Source organism: Oncorhynchus mykiss, chromosome 7 (assembly GCF_057628025.1).
Source record: "Oncorhynchus mykiss isolate SJ-2025 chromosome 7, ASM5762802v1, whole genome shotgun sequence".
NCBI lineage: Eukaryota > Metazoa > Chordata > Actinopteri > Salmoniformes > Salmonidae > Oncorhynchus > Oncorhynchus mykiss.
Window position 1 is genome coordinate 35,718,710 of NC_143028.1, and position 17,993 is coordinate 35,736,702.

Consider the following 17,993-nt stretch of genomic DNA (forward strand, 5'->3'; position numbering starts at 1 on the left):
ATGTTTGGCTTGTGATGTGATTGATGTGAAGACAAATCCAAAATGGCTTCCCTTGACACTTTTTTTTTGTGAGAAAGGACCATTCACAATTGAGATGACTCAGTTTAGCTCAACGCTCATTGGCTATTATTTTGTAGATTTTTTATCAAGGGAGGCCAAATGCTCATTGTATTCAACGCTAATGCCAGAAACAATGTCATACTCTTTCTGACCAGACAGTATCATATAGATACGCTACACATACACAGACAGAGGGGCGCTGTTTCGTTCGCTCGTATGCTTTAACCAGTTAGATACAATCAGCCGCATGCGAATTGAATGACATTTATGAGAGACAAAAATACATTATTTTTTGATTATTTTTTGTAAATTGTTTTCGGAAGCCTGGCTTCCCTTTGCAAACATGAATACACGACACTGATAAATGATCAACAGCACTGCTCAAGAGTGATATTGTCTTCATTGTGACAGGGAATGGTTATTTTATGTCCAATCCAGACTGGCGCGCAATTTGCAGTGCGTATCCCCCCCCACAACAGCGTTCACTAAACCCCTGCCTTCTGAGATGAGTATACGCACTGAGTGGGGAAGGGGTAGGCTATATTTTCAATGAGGAAAACAGTGTCTGTCAAACGTCACATGGGGCTGGGACCGATTGCTTCCTGAAATGCTGTTCATCGTTGTATTTTTTTCCCCACTACGGTACTAGTATTAGGCTTTTCATTCATTTCTGTATCGGTTTATTATTTCTTCCGCAATGATAAGCAAAGTAAAAAATGCGATGTCCACGCTGGTGGGTGGAATGATGCCCCACGGTCACAACCAGCACCACGGATCCGGGAACGTTCACCACCAGAACTGTCACCAGGACGGTCTGCCTCCACGGTTCCCCTACGGTCGACCTGAGTTTCTGGATCTTACACCAGAGCTTCTTCAATACTCGACAGAACATGCTTCTCGACCGGTGCTGACGTTGAAGAGGGACAGCAGGCTTCCCTGGCGGACGGGATACGCAGAGTGAGTGGTTTCTCGACGTGTCATTTATAGGGATTTACAAAAAATGCCAAACATTAAAATGCAACTGTCAGATTGAATGTTGTAGGCCAAGGATAATTTGCACTGTTGACAATAAACTGTTTCGTTTTGGGGTAGCTTTTTATGGCGAATATGGCCTCCGTGCTGCTATTGCAAATTCACCCGAGAGCACAGCTGCAACCTGGACTCAGGGGTATAACATAACATAGTAAACGTAAATCCAGGACACAACAATAAAAAATAAATTGTAAATCTTTATTTAACTAGGCAAGTCAGTTAAGAACAAATTCTTATTTTCAATGACAGCCTAGGAACAGTGGGTTAACTGCCTGTTCAGAACAACAGATTTGTACATTGTCAGCTCGGGGATTTGAACTTGCAACCTTCCGGTTACTAGTCCAACGCTCTAACCACTAGGCTACCCTGCCTCCCCAATTAGTAGAATATGTTACGTTTTGTATGGTGTGTATTCATTTCTCGACGTCTGTCAATAATTTCTATGATATGTTACATATTACAATTCATATGATATGCTACAAATTGCAATTTGTTGTGGCTAACATTAGCTAGGTGGCTAACATTATCTAGGCTAGGAATTATGGGTTAAGGTTAGGCGATAGGTTAAAGGGTTTTAAGATTAGCGGAATGGTTAGCTAACATGCTAAGTAGTTGAAAATTAGCTAAAAAGTAATAAGTAGTTGCTAAAATGCTGAACTGTCTGTGATGAGATTCAAACACGCAACCTTTAGGTTGCTAGAAATTCGAGTTAAAAGCCTACCACCCTATTTTCGTTTTTGCCTTAAGTAACCTTCTGTTTTATTTAACCGTATCAAGTAGCATATTATACTGATGAGTGTCTCGGATTAACATTTACTATATTACGTCTAGTCAATGACGCCAGGCTGCACAGGCTGCTGCTGCTGTAGCTGACGACGCTATAGCAACCTATTGTGTGGTTACTTTAAAACGGTGAGAATCCCTCAATGTCCACTCACTGCATAGACTGACATTGCAACAATAATCAGCTACATATGTTGCAGTTTATTGTATCTAGTATTTTATAGGATCTCACATGTAGAACAAACAAAAACATTGAAATGCTACATACGTAGAGTAAGTGATTGTCTCCAGTAGTAGACTATCATAATCTGTCCACATCACTGTTATCATCCTTTTCTCTGGACACATATTAATAGGACCATGTGCCTGTAAGCTATTCCGGTGGAAATTAGTATCTTATACGATAGGGGTAGACTGTGTACTAGGCCTACTGCTTGACATTTAGTTTCTTTCATAAAGATTCAATAAGTCCCATAGTTGACACAAAAAAAAAAAATGTAATGTAGCCTACGTGTTTTAGGCGTAAAGGCATGCTTGAAAGTAACAAAAGGGAGGGAGGGACAATTATCAACATTACTTGACATGAATGTCATACAAACTAATATCAAACATCATGCTAACTTTACCCCGGTACAGTTGAAAGGTAAGGTTGTCTCTGAACATGCAAAGTGCAAAGAACAGTTGACAAAGAGCACCTGTGTGGAAGTGTTTGAAAATGCATGTCAGTGTAGCCTACTCTTCATAAAACTGTAGCTACTGACTACAGCATATGAAGTGTCCAGTAAAAACCTATTTCTATGTAGCCTATCCATTCTACCCTATACAAATGTTTGTAGTTTATACGTAGTTTATATTCTCAGGAAGACATCCTGTGATATTGAGTTAGTCCTGCATGTTTCTACAACAGTACAAGACTACCTGTGTTTCCAGCTACAATAAAGCAATAAACCATCTAATACAAAGCATGCAGTTCCTATCACCTCCCAAGGTAATTTCATTCACTCTATTGGGTAGAATGTGCTGCCTGGTTGATTCAGGGGAGAGGGGGAAAAAAAACCTCTCAGCATCATTCCAGACCTGCCATCTCTCAAGAGGGGGAGTCAGTGGAGGCTGACTGGTGGATTCCTACATTTCCAGACCTAGGTGGGTTATACCATTGTATGAAACCCACCCCCGGCCGTCTCCTCAAAGACCCTGAGAAATAAATCTGAGAAAGAGCTGAGTCATCCAAGGGGTGAGACAGACAGAAATACAGGGGGGTTGCAATGAAGTGAAGAAGAAGCAGGGATTTTACAATTGCAGGCAGGATGAAAGAAAGGATTCTCACTCCCAAGCAGCAGCAGAATAGAACGAAGGCGAATGTAGGAAAATGCGTCACACAATTATTAAAGGGTTATTATACACAGCGTTTACAAAAACATGCATCATGGAGTCTGATTATTGTAAACAGCGTCATATATACAGAATCTCTTTATTTCACCAAACTGCAATTTGTTCTAAATTACGGACATTAAAAGTGTACATAGGCTACTGTACTTTCAGTATTGCCTATATTCTATTTTGCAATGGAGAAGAATGTAGTTGTTCTCTTCTTCGATGGAGAATTACTACATCCATCTCCTTCCCACTGTTTCTAAAGTGCAGTACAAACCACTGCTGTAATGGACCGAGTGGAAACAATGATCACACATCGACTCTGAACTCCCCAGTTGGAGAGAGAGTCCTGATCTGCACGGGTCAGTTTTTTGGAGTTGCACCCACCCCATGCCAGACACATCAATTCCGAGCTCCACCCGATACCTGACATCAAGATAGTTTTCTCCACAACCCGACCAACCCGCATAGATTTGTTTCCGAGAGCTGATACATTGTTTTTATGACTCCAAAACAGTAGGCTATTCCCCTTCCCCGCATTAATTACACTTAACAAAAATACCAACGCAATATGCAAAAAATTCAAAGATTTTACTGAGTTACAGTTCATAAGGAAATCAGTCAATTAAAATAAATGAGGCCCTAATCTATGGATTTCACATGACTGGGAATACAGATATGCATTTGTTGGTCACAGATACCTTAAAAAAAGGTAGGGGCATGGATCAGAAAACCAGTCAGTATCTGGTGTGACCACCATTTGCCTCATGCAGAGTGACAAATCTCCTTCAGAGTTGATCAGGTTGTTGATTGTGACCTGTGGAATGTTAACCCACTCCTCTTCAATGTGTGTACGAAGTTGCTGGATATTGGCGGGAACTGGAACACGCTAGCGTACACATCGATCCAGAACATCCCAAACATGCTCAATGGGTGAGTATGCAGGTCATGGAAGAAGTGGGACATTTTCAGCTTCCAGGAATTGTGTACAGATACTTGCAACATGGGGCCATGCATTATCATGCTGAAACATGAAGTGCTGGAGAACTTCCAATTTCCATAGATAAAATGCAATTGTGTTTGTCCATAGCTTGAGCCTGCTCATACCATAACCCCACTGCCACCATGAGGCACTCTGTTCACAATGTTGACATCCGCAAACTGCTAACCCACACAACGCCGTACACGCTGTCTGTTATCTGCCCGGTACAGTTGAAGTCGTTTACGACGTCGAACGGCAGTCAGGTGTGACTGCCAGGCTCGAATCGGTCTTATGTAGCAAATGTTTTTTTACATTGGATAAAAGTAGAGACTCGGGGCTAGAAAATGGTATATCATACACTACAGTTGAGGAACAATGGGAAAGCAATTCTGCTTTGAAAGTTGTTACACTTGTTGCCTCACTTTTGAGAAAATGGCCTTTGAATGTTTTGGTACACCTCCTGAAGAGCTATTCTTTGTCTACACACATTCAGCATCGTTCACACCCTCTTACGCTTTAGCCCCAGCCATCTCTAAGGGAGCCGTGTCTGAATCCTGGCTTAGGAAGGCCACCAACAATTCTGAGATTTCCATACCCAACTACAACATTTTCCGTCAAGATAGAACTGCCAAAGGGGGAGTAGCTAGCCTGCAAAGTTCTGTCATATTTTCCAGGTCTATACCCAAACAGTTTGAACTTCTAATTTTTTAAATTAATCTCTCCAGAAATAAGTCTCTCACTTTTGCCGCCTGCTATCGACCCCCCTCCGCTCCCAGCTGTTCCCTGGACACCATTTGTGAATTGATCGCCCCCCATCTAGCTTCAGAGTTCATTCTGTTAGGTGACCCAAACTGGGATATGCTTAACACCCCGGCAGTCCTACAATCTAAGCTAGATGCCCATAATCTCACAAATCAAGGAACCCACCAGGTACAACCCTAAATCCCTAAACATGGGCACCCTCATAGACATTATCCTGACCAACTTGCCCTCCAAATACACCTCCGCTGTTTTCAATCAGGATCTCAGCGATCACTGCCTCATTGCCTGCATCCGCTATGGGTCCGCGGTCAAACGACCACCTCTCATCACTGTCAAACGCTCCGTAAAACACTTCTGCGAGCAGGCCTTTCTAATCGACCTGGCCCGTGTATCCTGGAAGGATATTGACCTCATTCCGTCAGTTGAGGATGCCTGGTCATTCTTTAAAAGTAATTTCCTCACCATCTTAGATAAGCATGCCCCGTTCAAAAAATGCAGAACTAAGAACAGATATAGCCCTTGGTTCACTCCAGACCCGACTGCCCTTGACCAGCACAAAAACATCCTGTGGCGGACTGCAATAGCATCGAATAGTCCCCACGATATGCAACTGTTCAGGGAAATCAGGAACCAATACACACAGTCAGTCAGGAAAGCAAAGGCTAGCTTTTTCAAGCAGAAATGTGCATCCTGTAGATCTAACTCCAAAACGTTTTGGGACACTAAAGTCCATGGAGAACAAGAGCAGCACCTCCCAGCTTCCCACTGCACTGAGGCTAGGTAACACGGTCACCACTGATAAATCCATGATAATCGAACATTTCAATAAGCATTTCTCAACGGCAGGCCCTGCCTTCCTCCTGGCTACTCCAACCCCGGCCAACAGCTCCGCCTCCCCCGCAGCAACTGGCCCAAGCCTCCCCAGCTTCTCCTTCACCAGACAGCAGATGTTCGGAAAGAGCTGCAAAACCTGGACCCATACAAATCAGCTGGGCTAGACAATCTGGACCCTCTCTTTCTAAAACTATCCGCCGCCATTGTTGCAACCCCTATTACCAGCCTGTTCAACCTCTTTCGTATCGTCCGAGATCCCTAAAGATTGGCAAGCTGCCGCGGTCATCCCCCTCTTCAAAGGGGGTGACACTCTAGACCCAAACTGTTACAGACTTATATCCATCCTGCCCTGCCCATCTAAAGTCTTCGAAAGCCAAGTTAATAGACAGATCACTGTCCCCCCATACCTTCCCACCATACCTTCTCCGCTGTGCAATCTGGCTTCCGAGCCGGTCACGGGTGCACCTCAGCCACGCTCAAGGTACTAAATGATATCATAACCGCCATCGAAAAAAGACAGTACTGTGCAGCCATCTTTATATACCTGGCCAGGGTAACTCCCGAGCAGCAAGCTCGTCCTTAACCTCCTCCGAGACGCTGTGCAGGAACATGTCGAACAGTGCTTCCTGGTTCCAAGCACTCTCCGCTGCCGACGTGCGGAAATCAACCACATAGTCAGTCAGCCACCCTGTGGGCGTCCTGCCGGAGCTGGACTAGGCTCCGGGCAGCTTCTCTCCCGGAGAACGGGGCATCAAAAACCTTCCTCACCTCTCGCACAAACCCCTCCAGACTCACGCACATGACCGGCTGTTGTTCCCATACGGTGGTAGCCCAGGTGAGAGCCCTCCCAGACATCAACGTGATGAGGTAGGCTATCTGGGAGCGATCCGAGGGGAAGGAGGAGGGCCGAAGCGCGAAAATGAGGGCACACTGAGCTAAAAATGCCAGACAGGTGCTCGGCTCTCCATTAAAGCTTTCCAGGGGAGGTAAACAGGACTCCCGGGATGGTGGAGTTGCCATTGGGAAGGTGCTGCTAACCGCTGAGTTACTGGGGGGCGGTGGGGTTACCACCGTGGCTGCCCCCCAGACAACCCGCGGAATTGCTCCAGCAGCATGTACAACGCCCGGTCATCGCGATCAGCGAACGTTTGGACCTTATCCATAAGACCATGAAGCAATTCATGTCAACAATGTATTTGTTGCTAAAGCTGTTGCATACAGAGTTCTGGTGCCAAATTCGTCTGAAAAGTACACCTTGGAGAATTATGCTTGTGGTCTTGTGACCATTTTGAGAAATCATTTAATTATAAGTGCAAATGTAACTTCTCAAGAGCCTGTAAAGTACAAAATGGTTTTCTTTCACTATGTGTGACCCATGGGATTAAATGGGTAAAATAAACAATTCCCATAATCAAATAGTCTACAGGCTTTAAAAATAGCCTACATTTATTTAGTAGGCTAAAGGCTACTCAAGCATTTACCAGCAGCACAGGTTTTAACTTTATATGGCCTGTGTATGGTCTAAATCAGGTATTCCCAAACTGGGCTTTGCGCAATGCCTTCGGATATATGCCAAATTACATTTTTCCCCCCACATTTTCAAACAGTCCATTTATATTTTTTCCAACTGCACTATACATTTGGGTGTTTTTTTTCTCGTTAACTATCTAGTGTTCAGCAATATAACAACACAATGTCAAATACAGGTAGCCTAGTCAAATAATTAACATCAAATCACATTAACCGTTACTCTCTCGTGGGTGAAACCTTCACTCTTGTGCAGACATTTAGAAACAAAACATGCCAATTTGAAAAATAAGCCATGTGTTTGAGTGAAAATTTAGACAACTTTTGAGTAGTAAGACATGTATAAAAGCAACAGATACCATTAATAAGAAGGGGCTAGAAGCATTGTATATGGTGAGCCACCGAGTGGCTAGGACAGGCAAGCCTCATACTATTGTGGAGGACTTCTTCCTGCTGCCGTGGATATGGCTGGGACAATGTTTCAAAATGCATCAGTGACATGGCAGGAGATGTTTTGAAACAATTACTGTTTTGCATACAAGCTACTGATCTCTATGCGTTACAGCTGGATGAGTCAACAGACGTGGCGGGCCTGGCACAGCTCCTGGTATATGTCCTTTACGTTTATGGGGGGTCAATTAAGGAAGACATCTGCTTCAGCAAACCACTAAAAACCAGGACAACAGGGGAGGATATAAGTACTGGACAGCTTTGTGACATGAAGTGGACTTTGGTGGTCAAGATGTGTTGGTATCTGTACTGATGGCGCAAAAGCCATGACAGGGAGACATGCGTGCAAGCAGTTGCCCCCAACGCCACTGGATACACTGCAGCATCCACCAAGAGACTCTTGCTGCCAAGGGAATGCCTGAAAGCGTGAAAGACGTTTTGGACAGTGAAAATGGTTAATTAATTTTGTTAAAGCAAGGCCCCTGAACTCTCGTGTATTTTCTGCATTATTCAATGATATGGGCAGCGACCATGTAACACTTTTATAACATACAGAAATGCGCTAGTTATCGAGGTGCAAAGTATTGACACGTTTTTAAAAATTGAGAAATGACCTTAAAGATTTCTTTACTGACCTTCATTTTCACTTGTCTGACCTCTTGCATGATGATGAGTTTCTCACACGACTGGCCTATCTGGGTGATGCTTTTTCTCGCCTCAATGATATGAATCTAGGATTACAGGGACTCTCCGCAACTATATTCAATGTAAAGGACAATATTGAGGCTATGATTAAGAAGTTGGTGCTCTTCTCTGTCGACATTAACAAGGACAACACACACGTCTTTCCATCATTGTATGATTTTTTTTGTGTGCAAATGACCGCAAGCTTACGGACAATGTCAAATGTGACATTGCGAAGCAAAAGAACGAGCTGGGTGCGCAATTACGCAGGTACTGTCCCGAAATGGACGACACAAACAACCATTGCAAAATATTTTCAGTCTCCTGAGTTGGAATAGGGTTTTGTCGTTCCCGCTTCACGACTGTAATGGTGTGCTTGGACCCTTGTGAAGGTTGACCTGTTTAAAGGTCTTACTCACATTGGCTGCAGCTGGTGCTCTCATGCATGTTTCATTGTTATTTGCCTCGACGCAAGCATAGAAATAGTTTAGCTCGTCAGGTAGGCTCGTGTCAATGGGCAGCTCTCGGCTGTGCTTCCCTTTTTAGCCTGTAATGGTTTGCAGGCCCTGCCACATCCGACGAGTGTCAGAGCCGGTGTAGTACGACTCGATCTTAGTCCTGTATTGATGCTTTGCCTGTTTGATGGTTCATCGGAGGACATAGCTGTAACGGTTTTCTTCGTGAGAAGGAGAGTCGGACCAAAATGCGGCGTGTAGATTACGATCCATGTTTATTGTGACTATAGCAACACGAATCTAAATACAAACACTATCAAAACAATAAACTTAATGAAAACCGAAACAGCCTAAACTGGTGCAAACTAACACTAAGGACAGGAACAATCACCCACAAACACACAGTGAAACCCAGGCTACCTAAATATGGTTCCCAATCAGAGACAATGACGAACACCTGCCTCTGACTGAGAACCATATCAGGCTGAACATAGAAATAGACAAACAAGACATGAAACATAGAATGCCCACTCAGATCACACCCTGACCAATCAAAACATAGAAAATACAAAGTAAACTATGGTCAGGGCGTGACAGTACCCCCCCCCCCAAGGTGCGGACTCCGGCCGCAAAACCTGAACCTATAGGGGAGGGTCTGGGTGGGCATCTGTCCGCGGTGGCGGCTCTGGCGCTGGACGTGGACCCCACTCCATGACAGTTTTAATCCCCCTCCTAAACGTCCCTAAATAGGTTACCCACCACAATGATAACATGGGACAGAGGGACAGCTCGGGACAGAGGTAACTCGGGACAGATGGGTAGCTCAGCACTGAGAGGAAGCTCAGCACTGAGAAGAAGCTCAGCACTGAGAGGAAGCCCAGGCAGGTAGTAGAAACTACCAGAACCTGGCTGGCTGGCGGTTTCAGCAGATCCTGGTCGACTAGCAGATCTGGAAGAATCTGGTCGACTGGCGGATCTGGGAGAATCTGGTCGACTGGCGGATCTGGGAGAATCTGGTCGACTGGCGGATCTGGAAGAGTCTGGTCGACTGGCGGATCTGGAAGAGTCTGGTCGACTGGCGGATCTGGAAGAGTCTGGTCGACTGGCGGATCTGGAAGAGTCTGGTCGACTGGCGGATCTGGAAGAGTCTGGTCGACTGGCGGATCTGGAAGAGTCTGGACGACTGGCAGATCTGGAAGAGTCTGGACGACTGGCAGATCTGGAAGAGTCTGGTCGACTGGCAGATCTGGAAGAGTCTGGTCGACTGGCAGATCTGGAAGAGTCTGGTCGACTGGCAGATCTGGAAGAGTCTGGTCGACTGGCAGATCTGGAAGAGTCTGGTCGACTGGCAGATCTGGAAGAGTCTGGTCGACTGGCAGATCTGGAAGAGTCTGGTCGACTGGCGGATCTGGAAGAGTCTGGTCGACTGGCGGATCTGGAAGAGTCTGGACGACTGGCGGATCTGGAAGAGTCTGGACGACTGGCAGATCTGGAAGAGTCTGGACGACTGGCAGATCTGGAAGAGTCTGGTCGACTGGCAGATCTGGAAGAGTCTGGTCGACTGGCAGATCTGGAAGAGTCTGGTCGACTGGCAGATCTGGAAGAGTCTGGTCGACTGGCAGATCTGGAAGAGTCTGGTCGACTGGCAGATCTGGAAGAGTCTGGTCGACTGGCAGATCTGGAAGAGTCTGGTCGACTGGCAGATCTGGAAGAGTCTGGTCGACTGGCAGATCTGGAAGAGTCTGGACGACTGGCAGATCTGGAAGAGTCTGGACGACTGGCAGATCTGGAAGAGTCTGGACGACTGGCAGATCTGGAAGAGTCTGGACGACTGGCAGATCTGGAAGAGTCTGGACGACTGGCAGATCTGGAAGAGTCTGGACGACTGGCAGATCTGGAAGAGTCTGGACGACTGGCAGATCTGGAAGAGTCTGGACGACTGGCAGATCTGGAAGAGTCTGGACGACGGGCAGATCTGGAAGAGTCTGGTCGACTGGCAGATCTGGAAGAGTCTGGTCGACTGGCAGATCTGGAAGAGTCTGGACGACTGGCAGATCTGGAAGAGACTGGTCGACACAGACTGGCTGCTCTGGCTGCTCCATGCTGACTGGCAGCTCTGGCTGCTCCATGCTGGCAGACTGCTCTGGCTGCTCCATGCTGACTGGCAGCTCTGGCTGCTCCATGCTGACTGGCGGCCCTGGCTGCTCTGGCTGCTCCATGCTGACTGGCTGCTCCATGATGACTGGCAGCTCCATGATGACTGGCAGCTCTGGCTGCTCCATGCTGACTGGCTGCTCCATGCTGACTGGCAGCTCTGGCTGCTCTGGCTGCTCCATGCTGACTGACTGCTCCATGCTGACTGGCTGCTCCATGCTGACTGGCTGCTCCATGCTGACTGGCGGCCCTGGCTGCTCCATGCTGACTGGCGGCCCTGGCTGCTCCATGCTGACTGGCGGCCCTGGCTGCTCCATGCTAACTGGCAGCTCTGGCGGCTCCTTGCAGACTGGCAGCTCTGGCGGCTCCTTGCAGACTGGCAGCTTTGGCGGCATCCTGCAGACAGGCAGCTCTGGCGGCTCCTTGCAGACTGGCAGCTCCTTGCAGACTGGCAGCTCCTTGCAGACTGGCAGCTCCTTGCAGACTGGCAGCTCCTTGCTAACTGGCAGCTCCTTGCTAACTGGCAGCTCTATGCTAACTGGCAGCTCTATGCTAACTGGCAGCTCTATGCTAACTGGCAGCTCTATGCTAACTGGCAGCTCTATGCTAACTGGCAGCTCTATGCTAACTGGCAGTTCTGAACAGGCGGGAGACTCCGGCAGCGCTGTAGAGGCGGAAAGCTCTGACAGCGCTAAACAGGCGGGAGACTCCGACAGCGCTGAAGAGAAGGAAGGCTCTGGCAGCGCTGGACAGGCGAGGCGCACTGTAGGCCTGATGCGTGGTGCTGGCACTGGTGGTACTGGGCCGAGGACACGCACAGGAAGCCTAGTGCGGGGAGCTGCTACCGGAGGGCTGGGGTGTGGAGGTGGTACTGGAAAAACCGGACCGTGCAGGCGCACTGGAGCTCTTGAGCACCGAGCCTGCCCAACCTTACCTGGTTGAATGCTCACGGTCGCCCTGCCAGTGCGGCGAGGTGGAATAGCCCGCACTGGGCTATGCAGGCGAACCGGAGACATCGAGCGCAAGGCTGGTGCCATGTAAGCCGGCCCAAGGAGACGCACTGGGGACCAGCTGCGTAGAGCCGGCTTCATGGCATTAGGCTCGACGCTCAATCTAGCCCGGCCGACACGCGGAGCTGGAATATACCGCACCGGGCTATGCACCCGCACTGGAGACACCGTGCGCACCATTGCATAACACGGTGCCTGTCCGGTCTCTCTAGCCCCCCGGTAAGCACAGGGAGTCTGCCCAGGTCTCCTACCTGGCGTAGCCATACTCCCTGTTAGCCCCCCCCCAATAAATTTTTGGGGCTGCCTCTCGGGCTTCCTTGCCAGCCGTGTTCCCTCATATCGCCGGCTCCTCTCTCCGGCTGCCTCTGCTCTCCTAAGTGCCTCCACCTGTTCCCATGGGAGGCGATCTCTTCCAGCCAGTATCTCCTCCCAAGTGTAACAGCCCTTGCCATCCAAAACGTCCTCCCATGTCCATTCCTCTTTACGCTGCTGCTGCTGCCTGTTGACACGCTGCTTGGTCCGTTGGTGGTGGGTGATTCTGTAACGATTTTCTTCGTGAGAAGGAGAGTCGGACCAAAATGCGGCGTGTAGATTACGATCCATGTTTATTGTGACTATAGCAACACGAATCTAAATACAAACACTATCAAAACAATAAACTTAATGAAAACCGAAACAGCCTAAACTGGTGCAAACTAACACTAAGGACAGGAACAATCACCCACAAACACACAGTGAAACCCAGGCTACCTAAATATGGTTCCCAATCAGAGACAATGACGAACACCTGCCTCTGACTGAGAACCATATCAGGCTGAACATAGAAATAGACAAACAAGACATGAAACATAGAATGCCCACTCAGATCACACCCTGACCAATCAAAACATAGAAAATACAAAGTAAACTATGGTCAGGGCGTGACAATAGCGGGATTTCTTATAAGCTTCCGGGTTAGAGTCCCACTCCTTGAAAGCGGCAGCTCTAGCCTTTAGCTCTGTGTGGATGCTGCCTGTAATCCATGGTTTCTGGTTGGGGTATGTATGTACGGTCACTGTGGGGATGACGTCATCGATGCACTTATTGATGAAGCCAATGACAGCTGTGGTGTACTCCTCAATGCCATTGGAAGAATCCCGGAACATATTCCAGTCTGTGCTAGCAAAACAGTCCTGGAACTTAGCATCTGCTTCATCTGACCACTTTTTTATTGATCTAGTCACAGGTGCTTCCTGCTTTAATTTTTGCTTGTAAGCAGGAATCAGGAGGATAGAATTACAGTCAGATTTCCCAAATGGAGTGTGAGGGAGAGCTTTGTATGCATCTCTGTGTGTGGAGTATAGGTTGTCCAGAGTTTTTTCCCCCTCTGGTTGCACATTTAACATGCTGATGAAAATTTGGTAAGACGGATTTAAGTTTCCCTGCATTAAAGTCCCTGGCTACTCAGAGAGCCGCCCCTGAGTGAGCGTTTCATTGTTTGCTTATGGCAGAATACAGCTCACTCAATGCTATCTTAGTGTCAGCCTCTGACTGTGGCTGGCACACACTTACCAATATCTGAACAGGAGAGCCTCATCGAAATTGCAACAAGCTGTTCTGTGAAAATGTAATTTAAATCAGAAGCAACTGCCAGATTTCTGAGTATCCGGTCTTGGCAAATCGCGTGGTTAAGATACTGATGCCCTTTGCATCCACGTACCTATGTGAGAGTGGATTCTCGGCCCTCACTAGCATGAAGACTAAATACAGGCACAGACTGTGTGTGGAAAATAATTTAAGACTGAGATTCTCTCGAGTTATGTGCATCCTTTCAAGTACACCCTTTTCATTAACCTGTGGTGAGTTATTCATTATTTGTGATGCCCAAATAAGGTTTTATATGTAAGATGGCTAAATAAAGAGCAATTATATGTTGTTGTTGTTGTTATTATACAATTATATTATTTGTGCCCTGGTCTTATAAGAGCTCTTTGTCACTTCCCACGAGCCAAGTTGTGACTCAACCTCCTTATGTTTAATAAATGTATTGTATAGTGTGTGTGTGTGTGGCAGGCTTTCAATGATGGCAAACAACAACATGTGAGAGTGCGCTGACCCTGGTGCTACAGGGGGTACGCAGCTGGAGGTTGAATGTTTGAAGGGGTACGGGACTATAAAAAGTTTGGGAACCACTGGTTTAAATTAACAAAAACTCAGGTAATTATGTTAATTCAAGCTATCTTAAGCAAATACCTGCTTGCACTTTTTGTGGGCTGTGTATCATTCTATCATTCCTTCTTGTCCACAATGACTCCAAAATCCTTCCAAACCAGGGATTTCACTCATGTAGCACCTGTTTCCACGATGGTGTATTCCACCATCACAACCTTTTATTTATCCTGTTACGTTATCTATTTTTGTGTGCGTTAAACTAGCCAGGGAAAGTACACTTGGCAACGTAGTCACAAGTGGGGGAGGGAAAATAAGCTCTTCACGTGGACAAATTAGGAATGTTTCAGCACCACACTAATAATGGACAGTTCCCTGCTCCACTACGTGTGTGGTTGGTACTCTAGGCTACCATATCTGGCTCACCGCTTACCGAATGGAATTTGCAACACAACAAGCTCCTGGGTTTGTAAAAAAAAAATAATAATCTGACCCACTTTGCAGGCTAAAGAACTGTCTCTTCAGACTAAAAGCACTCTGGCATCCAGGTCCTTTGGACTCGAGAGAGTCCTTCCCCTCATCTCCTCCAGCTCCTAGCACTCCAGTTCCTAGAAATGTATTTTACCTAGATCACCTATGATGGGGCACTTAACCATGCCTCACTTAACCATGCCTCACACACACACCACATAATGCATCACTGTAATTGAGGCAAAACTTACAATAGATTTTGCACTGGAATGTTTCTATTATTGCATTGAACTTTTAATCTTTGTTATTTTACTCTACAGCAGTACTGTGGTTTTTGGCTTTGACTCGTGTTATTAAATTGTTCATGCCCCCTTATTTGAATGCACTTATTGTAAGTTGCTCTGGATAAGAGCGAGTGTTGCAATGTCAATGTGATACCCTCTGGGCATCTATTTAAGCTTATTAACCTCTAAACAGAGAAGGATGCTCATTGTAGAACCTATTGACCCACATGTTTTATTTAAAAATTGCTTCTGGTGCTATCCCTAAAATCAGGGTGCTATCCCTAAGATCTGGGTGCTATCCCTAAGATCTGGAAGGTGGCGCAAGTCTTCCCCATTCACAAAGGCAGGGATACTTCGGACCTAGATAACTACTGCCAAATTTCTGAACTATCTTGCCTTGCAAAATTATCCGAAACACTGGCAAACTCTCAGCTAATAACGGTTTTAACTTCAAATTATATTCTTAATTTGTATTTTTTATTTAACCAGGTAGGCTAGTTGAGAACAAGTTCTCATTTACAACTGCGACCTGGCCAACATAAAGTACAGCAGTTCGACACATACAACACAGAGTTACACATGGAATAAAACAGTCAATAATACAGTAGAAAAAAAGAAAAGTCTATATACAGTGAGTGCAAATGAGGTAAGGGAGGTAAAAGGCAATAAATAGGCCATGGTGGCGAAGTATTTACATTATAGCAATTAAACACTGGAATTGTAGATGTGCAGAAGATGAATGTGTGCAAGTAGATATACTGGGGTGCAAAGGAGCAAGATAAATAAATACAGTATGGGGATGAGGTAGCTTGATGGGCTGTTTACAGATGGGCTATGTACAGGCTCAGTGGAATGTGAGCTGCTCTGACAGCTGGTGCTTAATGCTAGTGAGGGAGATATGAGTCTCCAGCTTCAGTGATTTTTTTGCAGTTTGTTCCAGTCATTGGCAGCAGAGAACTGGAAGGAAAGGCGGCCAAAGGAGGAATTGGCTTTAGGGGTGACCAGTGAAATATACCTGCTGGAGTGCGTGCTGCTATGGTGACCAGTGAGCTGAGATAAGGCGGGGCTTTACCTAGCAGAGACTTGTAGATGACCTGGAGCCAGTGGGTTTGGCGACGAGTATGAAGCGAGGGCCAGCCAACAAGAGCGTACAGGTCGCAGGGGTGGGTAGTATATGGGGCTTCGATGACAAAACGGATGGCACTGTGATAGACTGCATCCAATTTGTTGAGTAGAGTGTTGGAGGCTATTTTATAAATGACATCGCCGAAGTCGAGGATCAGTAGGATGGTCAGTTTTACGAGGGTATGTTTGGCAGCATGAGTGAAGGATGCTTTGTTGCAAAATAGGAAGCGGATTCTAGATTTAATTTTGGATTGGAGATGCTTAATGTGAGTCTGGAAGGAGAGTTTACAGTCTAACCAGACACCTAGGTATTTGTAGTTGTCCACATATTCTACATATTTGTAGTTGTCCACATAAGTCAGAACCGTCCAGAGTAGTGATGCTGGACGGGCAGGCAGGGGCGGGCAGTGATCGGTTGAAGAGCATGCATTTAGTTTTACTAGCATTTAAGAGCAGTTGGAGAGTTGTATGGCATTGAAGCTCATCTGGAGGTTAGTTAACACAGTGTCCAAAGAAGGGCCAGAAGTGTACAGAATGGTGTTGCCTGTGTAGAGGTGGATTAGAGAATCACCAGCAGCAAGAGCGACATCATTGATGTATACAGAGAAGAGAGTCGGCCCGAGAATTGAACCCTGTGCCAACCGCATAGACTGCCAGAGGTCCAGCCAACAGGCCCTCCGATTTGACACACTGAACTCTATCAGAGAAGTAGTTGGTGAACCAGGCGAGGCAAACATTTGAGAAACCAAGGCTGTTGAGTCTGCCAATAAGAATGTTGTGATTGACAGAGTCGAAAGCCTTGGCCAGGTCGATGAATAGGGCTACAGTAATGTCTCTTATCGATGGCGGTTATGATATCATTTAGGACCTTGAGCATGGCTGAGGTGCACCCATGACCAGCTCTGAAACCAGATTGCATAGCGGAGAAGGTACGGTGGGATTCGAAATGGTCGGTAATCTGTTTGTTAATTTGGCTTTCGAAGACCTTAGAAAGGCAGGGTAGGATAGATATAGGTCTGTAGCAGTTAGGGTCTAGAGTGTCTCCCCCTTTGAAGAGGAGGATGACCGCGGCAGCTTTCCAATCTTTGGGAATCTCAGACGATATGAAAGAGGTTGAACAGGCTAGTAATAGGGGTTGCAACAATTTCGGCAGATCATTTTAGAAAAAGAGAGGGTCCAGATTGTCTAGCCCGGCTGATTTGTAGGGTTCCAAATTTTGCAGCTCTTTTAGAACATCAGCTATCGGGATTTGGGTGAAGGAGAAATGGGGAGGCTTGGGCGAGTTGCTGTGGGGAGTGCAGGGCTGTTGACCGGGGTAGGGGTAGCCAGGTGGAAAGCATGATTATTGACATTTTCAATTATAGTGGATTTATTGGTGGTGAGTGTTTCCTAGCCTCAGTGCAGTGGGCAGCTGGGAGGAGGTGCTCTTACTCTCCATGGACTTTACAGTGTCCCAGAACGTTGTTGAGTTTGTGCTATAGGATGCAAATTTCTGTTTGAAAAAGCTAGCCTTCGCTTTCCTAACTGCCTGTGTATATTGGTTCCAAACTTCCCTGAAAAGTTAAATATCACGGGGGCTATTCGATGCTAATGCAGAACGCCACAGGATGTTTTTGTGCTGGTCAAGGGCAGTAAGGTCTGGAGAGAACTAAGAGCTATATTTGTTCCTGGTTCTACATGTTTTGAAAGGTGTGTACCAGTCTGGTTTTAGACCTGGACATAATACATTTATGAAACGGTGCTAAATGGCTTGATAAGATAATCCATCCACCTGACAGGTGTGGCATATCAAGAAGCTGATTAAACAGCATGGTCATTACACAGGTGCACCTTGTGCTGGGGACAATAAAATTCCACT

At 46.4% G+C, this 17,993-nt stretch overlaps 1 protein-coding gene across 1 annotated transcript in view; it reads left to right on the forward strand.

The window, feature by feature from the left end:
* The first annotated feature begins 543 nt into the window (after window positions 1-543).
* Window positions 544-17,993, forward strand: part of ppm1j (protein phosphatase, Mg2+/Mn2+ dependent, 1J) — a 52,554-nt gene continuing 35,104 nt past the window's right edge. The window contains exon 1 of the mRNA XM_021609266.3: window positions 544-1,017. Coding sequence (XP_021464941.1) covers window positions 758-1,017 — 260 coding nt within the window. The 5' untranslated portion in view covers window positions 544-757. The remainder of the gene's footprint in view (window positions 1,018-17,993) is intronic.